The sequence below is a fragment of the Hemiscyllium ocellatum genome, chromosome 45 (assembly GCF_020745735.1).
Source record: "Hemiscyllium ocellatum isolate sHemOce1 chromosome 45, sHemOce1.pat.X.cur, whole genome shotgun sequence".
Classification (NCBI taxonomy): Eukaryota; Metazoa; Chordata; class Chondrichthyes; order Orectolobiformes; family Hemiscylliidae; genus Hemiscyllium; species Hemiscyllium ocellatum.
The window spans coordinates 9,119,158-9,133,468 of NC_083445.1; the positions used below are offsets into that span (position 1 = coordinate 9,119,158).

The 14,311-nt window shown below is 44.1% G+C and overlaps 1 protein-coding gene across 1 annotated transcript; it reads left to right on the top strand.

Moving 5' to 3' along the window:
* The first annotated feature begins 10,868 nt into the window (after nt 1–10,868).
* Nucleotides 10,869–12,089, top strand: LOC132835860 (fibrous sheath CABYR-binding protein-like). Its single transcript, XM_060854956.1, has one exon. It carries the CDS (start codon nt 10,869–10,871, stop codon nt 12,087–12,089), a length of 1,221 nt encoding a protein of 406 aa, XP_060710939.1.
* The last annotated feature ends 2,222 nt before the right edge of the window (nt 12,090–14,311 follow it).

Genomic DNA, 14,311 nt, shown 5'->3' on the forward strand with positions numbered 1-14,311 from the left:
GGCGCCAGGGACCCACCTCGGATGACTGTCTACGTGGTGTTTGCACATTCTCCCCCTGTCTGCGTGGGTTTCCTCTGGGTGCTCCGGTTTCCTCCCACAATCCAAAGATGTGCAGGTTAGGTGGCCATGCTAAGTTGCCCATAGTGTTCAGGGAAATGTAGGTTTAGGTGCGTTAGGCAAAATATAGGGTAGGGGAATGGGTCTGGGTGTGTTAGAAATGAAAAGCGTTGTTTTTGCAGATATATAAAAACATGAAGAAAAGGGGTCTAGCAGAAAACTATTAACTCTGCAGGTACTTAGGGGAGTGTATCTTTACTTTTGATTATGGTTAATTAAATATTAATTCTGAAGACAAGTTAACTCTTTTAAAATAAGTTTTCAGCAAAAAAAACTGAGATAACTAAAATGCCTGAGCTGTACAAAAGTGATACAAAATTGATGAAGTGTACGGAGAATGGAATGTACCAGCAGTATTGATACAAAATGTTAAACTATACCTTGATGTACTATCGACAAAATAATGAGAATGTCAGCACTAACAGGGAGGAAGGATGCCAACATGGGGAAGGGGAAGTAACAAGGGTGGAGCGAAGATGGGCAGTTGTATCGCCTAGTAAGAGAGATTGGGTAATTAGGAGTCTGGAGAGGTGACCTCACTCAGCTCAAAGGTATAATTGTAAACTAACCCAAGTCTAATTCGCTCAATTGCTTTGTGCAGTTGCAGACCGTACTTGCAAGTCCATAATAAATTGTCTTGTTTCCAGATGTGTTGGTCTCGTCTAAAATTTTATTGAGTTTGTTTCTTACAGATTTGGGGGCTCGTCCGGGATCCCAAGCTCCAGTCGCTCAGCAACTTTGGAAAAATTGGAGAAGGTGCACCCCGCCGATTTCGGCGGTCTCTACTTTCCCCCATTGCCACAGCAGCTCAGGCGAGTGAGATCTGGACTGAGAGACCCTGGAAACAAGATGGGCAGACGCGACCCGGCAGGTTCAGTCGGGTAACTCTTGTGCACAAGACCCGGGTAAGAAAAAGGTCTTAAATAAGTATTATCTGGGCGACCGGGGTAGACAGCGAGTTTTGTTTTGTTGTCAGTCTTTGCCACGAGCACGGTGCACTGACACACAGCGGGTTGGTCGGGTAACTCTTATGGACTTAAGACCCGCATTCGCAGGCGGCCGGGATTTGCAGCAGTACTTGCTGTTTCGCTGTGGTTCTAGGTGCGCTGAAACGTGGTGGGTTGGTTGGCATTCGCAGACGGCCGGGATTTGCAGCATTACTTGCTGTTTCGCCGCGGTGCAAAGGGCACTAAGACGTGGTGGTTCGGTCGGGTTACTCTTGTAAGACCCGGGTAAAGGTAAATTTGGGTGACCTAGATTGATAACGGTTTTTGCTGTCTGGTATTGCCACGGGACAGGGCGCGCATTTGACCAGGTAACTTTTGTGCACAGACCAAGGTATGAAAATTGACCTTTAAGTATTACCTTGGTGGTCGGTTCCGTACGACAAGTACGGGGGAATTGGCAACTTAAAAAAATAGAGAATAAAGATCTTTAATTGGCTAGATTAATCTAACAAGTAAGGTGTCTAGCTGATTCGATCACCCAGCCTTAGACTGGTTATTAAGAGGGGAAACCCCCATGGGAGATTAGGACCCTGAAGTGGGTGTGAAAGAAGGTAACACTGACCTTCAGAGACGTTAATTGAAATTATATAAAGAAAACGGCCGAGTATTAAAATGGGAAATAAGAATAGTAATTTAGATGTAGAAAGAGACATGAGAAAGACATCCGAAGACTATATCCCAATGGACAGTCCTTTAGGAAAAATGCTAAGAGATTGGAAATATAATCCTCGGACGCAAGAAAAAGACACAAAAAAATGATAAAATGTTGTTGTTTTGAGTGGACTAAGGAAAGCATTAAAGCCCCAAATGTATTTTGGCCTAAATATGGGTCAGACGAGCATTGGTTATGTCAAGATTTAAATATATATGTAAATAGGAAACATAAGTGCTCCTGCAAAGAATCTGACTACACCGCCTGTTGGATAGGGAGCCCGAAAATTTTAATTCTGAAAAAGTCAAAAACGGAAGAAGGCAATGAGGAAACAAAGGATTCCCACTGGGATCCTTTGTCAAGTTTACCCCCTCCCCCATATAACAATGATGATAATGGCCCGTCGTTTCCCTCTCCCACAGACCCCCCTCTGGTACAAGAACCTAAAAAAGATCTTCCCTTGAGTCCGATTAGACCGAGATCAGCAGTATAAAGAAGGGAAGAGGGAGACATAGACGGGGCATCGGCACAAATATATCCCCTTAGAGAAGTACCCGTTGGTCATGGAGAAATCGGATATGTTAATGCACCGCTGACCAGCAGTGAAGTTAGGTCTTTTAAAAGAGAAATGAAAAGTTTGATTGAAGATCCAATAGGATTGGCAGAACAGTTGGATCAATTCCTGGGGCCGAATTTGTATACATGGGGTGAACTGATGAGTATTATGGGGACACTATTTTCAGGGGAAGAAAGGGGTATGATGAGAAGAGCTGCGCTTAGGAAATGGGAAAAGAGACACCCTGTGGGCGAGGGAGTAATACCAGCTGAAAACAAATTCCCCAATATAGACCCACGATGGAAGGGTATGGATGAACATGATAAAGGAGAAATGAGGGACTTTCGAGAGGTGGTTATTTTAGGAATCAGAAAGGTGGCGCCTAGATCCCAGAATTTTACGAAAGCTTTTGAAGTAAGACGAGACAAAGCTGAAGCCCCGTCAGCTTTCTTGCAAAGGCTAAAAGAAGTCACTAGAAAATATTCAGGAATGAATCTTAATGATCCGGTAGCTCAGGGACTTTTGAAGGTCCAGTTCGTAACCAAATCATGGCCAGACATACAAAAGAGGTTACAGAAATTAGATGGATGGAGTGTGAGACAGATGGAGGAATTGTCACATGAAGCACAGAAAGTATATGTAAAAAGAGAAGATGAGAAACAGAAACAGAAAGCTAAAATAATGGTTGCAGCAGTCGAGGAAGTTGCGAAGAGAAAGATAGAATCAGAAAGCTACAAGGAAAGACAACAGATTATAAAAAAAGTTAATCAGCAGGATGTTATTACTGCGGAGTAACAGGACATTTTAAGAAAGATTATCCAAAGCTAATGCGACAAAAAGAAACAGTTTCGTTGATGAGTTTTGATGAAGAATAGGGAAGTCAGGGATTCCTTCTTCCTGAAACCCACCGGGAACCCTTGATAAATTTAAAGGTGGGGCCTAAGGAAGAGGAAACAGTATTTCTAGTGGATACGGGAGCAGTCCGATCATCCCTAAGCTTTAGACCTGGTGGTGTTAAGTTAACTTACAAAAGTCTCAAGATTTCTGGAAGAAAAGGGGAAGAATTCCGAGTGCCCGTTTTCGAACCAACTTTAATAAAAGTAAATAACGAAGAAATATCGGGACAATTATTATATATCCCTGATGTTGGAAGCAACCTTTTAGGTAGAGATTTGATAATTTTACTAAATTTAAAGATCAGAGTGGAGAACAATTCGGTAGCTGTAATGATGAATAGATTAACGACCAGTGACGAAGAGCAGATAAATCCTAATGTGTGGGCAAGAACTGGGAACACAGGTTATTTAAACATTAATCCCATTGTAATTACGCTGTCACAAGAAAATAAAACAGTAAGACTTAAACAATATCCAGTTTCATTAGAGGGACACAAGGGTCTACAACCATTTATAAACTCCCTAATAAAAGAAGGGTTATTGGAACCATGTATGTCACCCTTTAATACTTCAATACTACCAGTTCGGAAGCCAGATTTTTTTTTATTTCAAAAATATACTGCATTCAAAATACTTTGATGATCTGTACACTTGGACATGCCATACATATGTAAACATTCCATTTCTTTGCATACTGATAACCGAGTAATCATTCCTATTTACAGGTCTGTACGATTACATTTTTAGCTGAGGCGTCAGCAGAGCCCAAATGACTGCATGGGCCCCCTGTTCTTCTTAGGCAGGCAGATGTTACACAGTGGTCTTTCCCCACCACGCCTTGGCGGCAGCTGCCCCAAGCTTCAGCACGTCCCTCAACACGTAGTCCTGGACCTTGGAATGTGCCAGTCTGCAACACTCAGTCGGGGTCAACTCCTTCAGCTGGAAGATCAACAGGTTTCGGACCGCCCAGAGAGCGTCCTTCACCGAGTTGATGATCCTCCAGGCACAGTTGATGTTCGTCTCGGTGTGCATCGCAGGGGATAGGCCGTAGAGCACGGAGTCCCTCGTCATGGCACTGCTCGGGACGAACCTCGACAAACACCACTGCATTTCTCTCCAGACTTCTTCTGCGTAGGCACATTCCAGAAGGAGGTGTGTGACAGTCTTGTTCCCCCCGCAGCAGCTTCGAGGGCAGCGTGCGGTGCGGCTGAGAGTACAGGCGTGCATAAAGGATCTCACAGGCAGAGCCCTTCTCACCACCAGCCATGGAAGCCAGATGGGACTTACCGACTAGTACGAGATCTCAGATCAGTAAACCGACTGGTTCAGACACACCATCCAGTGGTGCCTAATCCATATACCCTTTTTAGTAAAATACCGTGCAACCACTGTTGGTTTAGTGTGATAGATTTAGAAGATGCATTCTGGGCTTGTCCTTTAGCCCTAGAGAGTCGTGGTATATTTGCTTTTGAATGGGAAAATCCATATACTGGCAGAAAACAACAATTCCGATGGACGGTACTTCCCCAGGGATTCACAGAATCACCTAATTTATTTGGGCAAGTCCTGGAACAAGTCCTGGAACAACATAAGGTGCCTCGGGGAATGTCACTGTTGCAATACGTAGACGATCTACTTGTGTCAGGACAAAATAGAAATGATGTAAGCTCAGCTACCAATGGGTTGTTAAATTTCCTAGGACAACAGACTGACTGTGTGGAGTTTGCACATTCTCCCCGTGTCTGCGTGGATTTCCTCCGGGTGCTCCGGTTTCCTCCCACAGTCCAAAGATGTGCGGGTCAGGTGAATTGGCCGTGCTGAATTGCCTGTAGTGTTAGGTTAGAGGTAAATGTAGGGGTATGGGTGGGTTGTGCTTCGGCGGGTCGGTGTGGTCTTGTTGGGTCGAAGGGCCTGTTTCCACACTGTAAGTAATCTAATCTAATCAGGGGTTAAGAGTAACTAGGAGTAAATTGCAATACGCAGAAAAAGAGGTGAAATACTTAGGACACCTTATTAGCAAAGGAACTGGATGCATTAACCCCGACAGAAGTCAAGGGATTGTAGAGTTGCCCCTCCCGGAAACCAAACGAGAATTAAGAAAGTTTCTAGGATTAATGGGCTATTGCTGACTATGGATAGAGTCATACGCTCAGAAAACAAAGGGGCTGTATTATAAATTGAATGAGTCCGAACATAAAAAATTGCACTGAACAGAAGAAGAAAAAGAAAAATTACGTGAGTTAAAGTGTAGTTTAATACAAGCTCCAGTTTTGGCCCTTCCCTCACGAGAGAAACCATTTCACCTTTTTATAACAGTAAATGATGGAGCAGCCTTAGGAGTGTTAACTCAGGAAGGAGGAGGAAATCGACAGCCTATAGCCTTCCTGCCCAAAGTTTTGTACCCAGTTTCAAGAGGATGGCCTGAATGTAAACAGGCAGTAGCAGTGACTGCCATACTGGTAGGAGAAAGTCGGAATCTCACTTTTGGAGGAACACTAGTAGTTAGTACACTCCATCAAGTCAGAACTGTGTTAAACCAAAAGGCAGGAAGATGGTTAACAGATTCACGAATTTTAAAATATGAAGCCATTCTGATGGAAAAAGATGAATGAACTGACACCTGTTTAAACCTAGCTATGTTCTTGTGGAAGGGAGAACCTCTAGACAAACAAGAGCAAGAACATGACTGTTTAGATTTTATAGAATATCAGACTAAGATCAGGCAAGACCTGAGAGACATTCCTTTACATGAAGGAGAGAGATTATTTATAGATGGGTCATTAAGAGTCGCGGAAGGAAAACGATACAATGGGTACACAGTGGTGGACGGTAATGAGAACCGAATAGTGGAAGCTATTGTGAAGACTCGTGAATTGTATGCATTAAACCAAGCTTTAAAACACTTAGAGAATCGAGATGGAACAATTTACACTGATTCTAAGTATGCTTACGGGGTAGCTCATGTCTTTGGAAAGATATGGCATAACAGGGACTAATGAATAGTAGAGGAAAGGAATTAGTGCATGAAGAATTGACTGGACAAGTATTGGGGAGCCTAAAATTACCCTGGGAGATAGCTATAGTCCATGTACCCAGACACCAGAAAGGACACACATTAGAAGCAAAGGGAAACAGGCTAGCAGACGAAATAGCCAAAGAAGCAGCTATAAAACACACAGTAACAAGAATGCAAGTACTAACGCCCCTAGGTGATTCTTCTTCCGTGAACCCCGTGTACACGGAGGAAGCAGAAAAAGAATTTCAGGAAATAGGGGCCAATAAGACAACTGAAGGAAAATGGATCTTTCCAGATGGGAGGGAATTGGTGAGTAAACCAGTTATGAGAAACATCCTAGCTGCTTTACTCCAAGGTAGTCGTTAGGGCTCCCAAGCTATGTGCGACATTGTGTTAAGGAAATATGGGGCAAGGGAATCTATACATTAGCAAAACAAATATGCATAGGATGTACAACTTGCCAAAAGATTAATAAGAAAATAAGGGAAATACTCAAAGGAGGAAGAAACCCAGGGGTGAGACTCTTCCAAAGTATACAAGTAGACTATACTGAACCACCCCCAGTGGGAAAGCAGAAATACCTGTTGGTCTTAGTAGACCATTTAACAGGGTGGATAGAAGCATTCCCAATGTCTTCAGCCATCTCAAAAGGAGTGGTAAAAAACCCTTCTCGAACATATTATTCCAAGGTATGGAATAGTGGAAAATATAGATTCAAATCAAGGTAGCCATTTTACTTCCAGTATCCTACAAGGAGTAATGGCAGGATTAGAAATCTCTTGGGAATTTCACACCCCTTGGTACCCACCCTCCTCCGGACGTGCGGAACGAATGAATCAGACTTTGAAGAAACAATTATCTAAATTAGTCATAGAGACTCGATTACCATGGACCCAATGTTTGCCTATTGTACTATTATGTGTCCGAACTGCCCCGAGGCACGATATAGGTCTTCCCCCTTATGAAATGATGTTTAGACTACCATCTCTAGGAGGGAAAGGAGTTTAATGATAAATTTTTGAAAAATTATATTATGGCACTTGGTTCTTCAGTATCTGTTCTTAGGAACAAAGGCTTATTGGTACAAACACCACCACTAGAGTTTGCAGTACACCGTATATGACCAGGTGATTGGGTCTTGATTAAAACCTGGAAGGATACCAAACTACACCCAAGTTGAGAGGGACCGTTCCTAACTCTTCGAACCACCGAAACAGCTGTTTGGACTGCTGAGAAAGGGTGGAGCCATCACACTTGTGTCAAAGGTCCTGTGAACGCCCCAGTGACAGAGTGGCACACCCATCCTACAGAAAATCCTCTGAAAATTAAGCTGAGAAAAAAAGAATGAATTGAGACAAAAGACTCTTTTAAAGTTTGCTGATATATTGTTATTGATTGTGAGGGCTGTGTGGACTCACCTCTTCCTGACGCCTAAAGAAATAAGACAAATAGACAGGAAGGGAGATAGTTGTTAGAAATGGGTGGGTATTGGTATAATATTATAACAATACTAATACTAACTATTCAAGGAAATGGGAGAAATCACTTTACTACACTATGCCAAAATTAAGCTGAACAAAAAGGACTTACTAATTGTTGGGCCTGTGCAGAGATCCCACCCCATGGTGAATCTGGAATCCCCACCTCGGTAATACCACTTACCAAAAAGGAAGTGTGTGATGTGCAACAATTTGATTCAGGCACAAATTACACAACGTGGAGTCACGAAAAGGGTAAATATAACTTTGCAGGATGGTTCCTTAGACCAGCTCCAAGAACCAAGGGTATTATCGATGGCTTTATAATTACCCCAGCGAAAGGAGCAGCTGCTTTTGTAATCAGAATAATGCTGCACCCTTCCAATTAGGAAAATCATCTTGTGTCTAGACCAGCCAAGCCACAGCCAAGACTGTACCCCAAATATTGAATGGAACCTATTGGGTATGCGGCTGGAAGGCCTATTCATTTATTCCCGGGGAGAAATACATTCGAATAACTGAATGTATAGGAAGAAATGCATGTTTTGATGTTGATGAGTCATTGCCTCAAAACAAGAAAAGCTGCAGTGGCTGCTGTTATCTTGCTGATATAATTCCTCACCTCCGATTAGAAACACATGAACATAACCTGAGAAATGAAGGGGGAGTAAAACGTAAGACCCGAGAGATCTCTTATCGTCTGTTGTGGACATTATTCCCAAGCTACGGTACTGCAAGGGCAGGGGGAGAGATACATAAACTGGCGGCTGCCCTTGAGAAATTAATTAATAATACCTCCGATGTAATGGAAGAAACTCAGACCGAAATGATTGCCACAAGATTAACAGCTTTATAAAATCGAATGGCTCTAGATCATCTCTTGGCCGAAATTGGTACTGTGCACTAATTGGTAAGGAATGTTGCACCTTCATCCCCAACGCCACTTCCCTAGTAGAAGATAAGGCAGAAATAGTAAAGAAAAAGATTAAGAATATAAAATAAATTGAGAATAAACTTCAAAAAGATGAGAGATGGGAACGGGGTGACTGGAGACTGACCAGTTGGGGAAAATGGTTTGCTAATTTAGGCACTTACTAATGATAGTAGGACTAATAATAGGATTTAACATGTTAAAGTGGATAATGAGTAAGTTGATAATGTCCTTGGGAGGTCAACGTTCAATGATGATCATGACAACATTAAACACACAAGAAAGAGAGAGTAATAGATTACTCATAGAGTTTGAAAAAAAAAGCAGACTTAAGAGAGCAGAAACGGTAAGATTGTGAACCTCTATGTCTTAGGGTGAAAAGAGCGCAGAGAATAAAAATTGCAAAAACAACAAATAGTAAAATGAAAGAAATGGGGGAGTTGTTAGAAATGAGAAGAAGTGTTGTTTTTGCAGATGTATAAAAACATGAAGAAAAGGGGTCTAGCAGAAAACTATTAACTCTGCAGGTACTTAGGGAAGTGTATCTTTACTTTTAATTATGGCTAATTAAATACTAATTCTGGAGTCAAGTTAACTCTTTTAAAATAAGTTTTCAGCAAAAAAACTGAGATAACTAAAATGTCTGAGCTGTACAAAAGTGATACAAAATTGATGAAGTGTACGGAGAATGGAATGTACCAGCAGTATTGATACAAAATGTTAAACTATACCTTGATGTACTATCGACAAAATAATGAGAATGTCAGCACTAACAGGGAGGAAGGATGCCAACGTGGGGAAGGGGAAGTAACAAGGGTGGAGCGAAGATGGGCAGTTGTATCGCCTAGTAAGAGAGATTGGGTAATTAGGAGTCTGGAGAGGTGACCTCACTCAGCTCAAAGGTATAATTGTAAACTAACCCAAGTCTAATTCACTCAATTGCTTTGTGCAGTTGCAGCCCGTACTTGCAAGTCCGTAATAAATTGTCTTGTTTCCAAATGTGTTGGTCTCGTCTAAAGTTTTATTGAGTTTGTTTCTTCCAGGTGGGTTACTCTTCGGAGGGTCAGTGTGGACTTGTTAGGCCGAAGGGCCTGTTTCCACACTGTAGGGACTCTAATTCTAATTCAATTCAAATTTTAACATTAGAGACTCTGAGTAAAATGAGGCATCAAACTTACAACAAAACTTGCAAAAACAAATGGTAGTTCCTACTCCCCAGTATGCCTGTGAGACACGGCCTACCCATTCCAAAGACCTTAAACAATTCGACAGGTTTCTACATGAGATGCATTCAGAATACCATGAATTCAAAGAGCAGAAATTTCTGGACTTGAAGCATTAATCATCAAAGCCCAGTTCAGATGGAGTGGACATGTGGTTATGTACGAATGATGATAACATCCCTAAAAGTAGTCACATATTCAACTCAAGGGCCCCTTGAAATCACATGTCTGGAAATGTGGCATTCCCATCATGTCCTGATGGAAATATGCATGAGAACGAGCAATCTTCAGTCATGACGTTGTTTCCTTCAAGTTACAAAGACCAGAGGGCAAGGTAGAAAGGCTAGACAGTGTAATCGGACAATTCACTCTTGCCAACAGATTGGAAAGCCTTGTAAATTGGTGGTCAGGCACCAGAACCACATTAGAAGCTGTGACAGCGTGATGCAAGAAATGGCCATCATCAATAATGAAGGGAAAATGATGATGACCAGGTCAGGATAGAAGATTGAACAAGGCATATAGGATTTAGTGTCATTGATTGTATCTATATTCTAGAATTACAGTGTCTAGAGAGAAGGTTGCTAAGGAACCAGCAACAAAGCTGTGTATGATGTTGTCATGATGCAATAAGCATCACCTAGTGAGCTTAGGGGAGGTTCCAATCGCATGTCTACATGCCCCCACCCCGATTTGAACTTTAGCTGCTCAGAACTGGGGTGGGAGGAAGGGTTACTAAAACAGGCCTCGACATCTGTACACGGAAGTAGTTACATCAAATTTACCCCTCCCTCTGTCTTCCTCCCCTCCTCCCCACCCCCACCTGTGACCCACCCCCCACCTTGCTGCAGTCAGAACAAGGTGTATATCAGGTGACAAAAGGCCTAAGCTTCATTGTGATGCCCCAATGGTCCATCAAGTTGCCAGCAGTCAGGGCCCATGTTCACACATGAAGACCTGTGTCAGCTGTAAGCCAACCAACTCTTGTGGAAATGGCGGACGACGAGCAAGCTGCAGCTCCTGCGGAAGAGGGGCAGCCCGAGGAGGCACCACCTGAAGAACCGGCCCCAGAAGAGGCACCACCTGAAGAACCGGCCCCAGAAGAGGCACCACCTGAAGAACCCGCCCCAGAAGAGGCACCACCTGAAGAACCAGCCCCAGAAGAGGCACCACCTGAAGAACCAGCCCCAGAAGAGGCACCACCTGAGGAACCCGCCCCAGAAGAGGCACCACCTGAGGCACCACCTGAGGAAGAGGCACCCCCTGAACCAGCCCCAGAAGAGGCCCCACCTGAACCGGCCCCAGAAGAGGCCCCACCTGAACCTGCCCCAGAAGAGGCCCCACCTGAACCAGCCCCAGAAGAGGCCCCACCTGAACCAGCCCCAGAAGAGGCCCCACCTGAACCGGCCCCAGAGGAAGCACCACCCGCAGAAGCCAAGGAAGAGGCACCACCCGCAGAAGCCAAGGAGGAGGCACCTCCTGAGGAAGCCAAGAAAGAGGAACCGCCCGAGGAAGTCAAGAAAGAGGAACCGCCCGAGGAAGTCAAGAAAGAGGAACCACCTGCCGAAGCCAAGAAAGAGGAAGCTCCTGCCGAAGCCAAGAAAGAGGAAGAGAGCTGTGAACTACCTCCTGGGGAAGAGAAGAAAGCAGACAAAAGTTGCGAAAAGCCAGAACCAAAAGAGGAGAAAGAAAAAGCCAAGGCAGGTGAAGAGACATGTGAGCGAGCCAAGTCCCAGGAGGAGAAGGAAAAGGAGGAGAAGGAAAAGGCCAGGAAAGCCGCGGACACATGCGAGAAACCAAAGTCCCAAGAGGAGAAGGAGAAAGAGGAGAAACAAAAGGCCAAGAAAGCTGAATGTGAGAGACTAAAAGCAGAGAAAGCCAAGGAAGAGCGGCCAAAACCCACAGAAAGTTCTTGCGCCAAACCGAAGCCTGAAGAGAGACCGAAGCCTGCAGAAGCTTGCGAGAAATCAAAAGAGGAAGGGAAGATTTGTACGTGCCGAGAGTCGAAGCCAGCAAGTGGAGGCTGCAAGTGGGTAGAGCCAAAGGCAACCTCAGCCAGCTCCAACCAGTGCTCGAAAGGCAATGAATCCTTCTGTAGCTGCGGGAGCCCAAAGGATCCAGGAGCCAAGACCTGTGCAAGTCCCCAATCAGGAGCCTGCAGCTGTGGGTACCAACACTCCGAGTCCTCATCATGTGGACACTCTTACCATTAGACAGCAGGAGGGTCCAACATGGAATGGATTCAGGGATAGTCTGCCCATCATTTCATTGTAGGGAATGGCCATGAGGTAGAGAGCAACCTCCAATTTGGCAATATTACTCAGCAATTAGCTTATGAGTGACAACAAATCAGTGTTATAACAGAAAAATGGAAGAGTGTAACACCGGGTGCAAAGTTGGCTTTTGATAAGCAGAGAACAGGAGGGTCACCTACTTCCCAAAAGCCTTGATCAGAACCCTGCCTTCCCCCCAATCACCACTCCCACATTAAAGTCAATTATGTTACATGGATGAATGGCAGAGGGAGGGAGGTTAGAATATCTGAAAACGGACTCTGTTAAGATGACAAGGTAACAAGTACCACAATAGCCCAATTGTCAACCTCAATCCCCTGATAATATCACCCTTTACCAGATTCCAGCCCTCTATTTGGGCCCCTTTGCCGTTCACAGGAATCTGTCCCTATCTTTGCAGTAAAAGGAATGCACTCCGAGACTCTGCGTTTGTGCCCACACTCGGGTGCAGTTCCACAGCGTACCAGTTTCGGAAAATGAAATGAGATGTCAAGTGTGTTGTTAAATATTCAGCTGTTCCCACCCCCATTTACTGCTCATCTGTCATGCATTTGGATTTGCAATGACCCCCTCCGTTGCAATGTCCGAATCTTAGCAGCAAGGATTCTTTGGAGATGAAGAACAGTACATTTAGATGCAAAGCAATAATGGGTCAGAAGTCGGTCAGACAGCCACTTATGTAGTCGCACACTGATATATACACCAACTCCACCCAGCTACCTTAGCTTCATATCCCTTAAATGCCCTTCCTTACCCTCTTCTGCCAACTTGCCATTATTCCAACATCCAGTGTATCATTTGCCGTCCCCATACTTGCCTCTAACCTTTACCTCACAGCAGTAGACATTTAAGGGCTGTTTAAGGTGCATCGAGATGAAATTGAAGGCAGTTAGATACCTTCCACCCTGCATAAAACAAAATATCTGTACAAGATCATCTTTGGATGAGGACCTTGTCCAACCCATTTGATCGCCACCTTGCTCATTTATGAACCAAACCATAGCATCTGCCACTCCTTCAGTCAGCCTTCACCTCAAGAAAACTCAGTCTTGGAAGAATCAGCCCGTAGTGCATCAGTGACCCCTTTCTGACCTCGGCGGCAGCTACAGTCGTGGATGGACCTCCTTGCAGTGACACCAGAGACCCCTCTTAGAACACAAACGGCTTGAGCATCAGCAGAAACCACTGTGAGGTCCATTCTGGGATGGGACTCTTTTCACATTCTTGGTTTCACTGTTTGGAGACAGAACTAGGCACAGCTACAAACCGTGACCATGACAGAAAATGTGCAACCGGCAGTCCCCAGTGCGTGACAACACCGACCTCACGAGAAGTGATGATTCACAACAACTTGCTGAGTAAGCTAGTCTGAAATTAGGTTGGCAATAAAAGAACGTGTATTGGCTCAGGCTGAGGTAACGTCGTCTGTGAGTGTTTCTTTTCAGGGCACCTCGTGCTACAACTAATAAAGAAAGATGAATAACAAACAAGAATGATAAATTGTTAGGGCTTAAGTCAGGACAGAAGAACCCTTTCAAATCACACCTGATTTGATTAATTTATCGCTCACATCTTGAGCATAGCAGGACACCTCCCAATTATGACTGGGGAAGCCAAGTATATAATCAAAAGGAGGAATGGAGGAGGTTGGGAATGTATCCCATCCATCCAGAGACAGGAGTGAAAATCTGAAATAATGCTAACTGCAAAAGGCAGTTTGTAAACTTGGAGCTCTCTCCAGCATTAGGAACTGGTGCTACGTTAATTTTAAAACTGAGATTGCTGGGTTTTTGTTGATCAAAGTATTTCAGACAGTACAAGGTCTGGGAATGGTAGGACCGGCTTGATGGGCTGAATGGTTCCTTCGTTCCACTTAGTCTTTCTTTAGTGACAAAGACACAAAATCAATTCCTAGAGGTAGCCCAGAGAGGTCCATCTCCAGTGACATTAGGCAGGAGATCAGCGGGTGGGAGAAACAACTGGAGAAAGATAAGGGAGAAAATGGTGAGGGTGAGGTAAATCTGGAGTCGGTAAGTCTCGGATAAATAGGGCAAAGTGGTCAAACTGAATGTAATACAAACTACAGAAAGAATTGTTCACACCAAACCAAGTGTGGTGAATACTTCGACTGTTCTGCCTTT

Bases quoted from the DNA above. Each gene is read 5' to 3' on its own strand.
- LOC132835860 (XM_060854956.1), top strand. From the start codon at position 10,869: ATGGCGGACGACGAGCAAGCTGCAGCTCCTGCGGAAGAGGGGCAGCCC.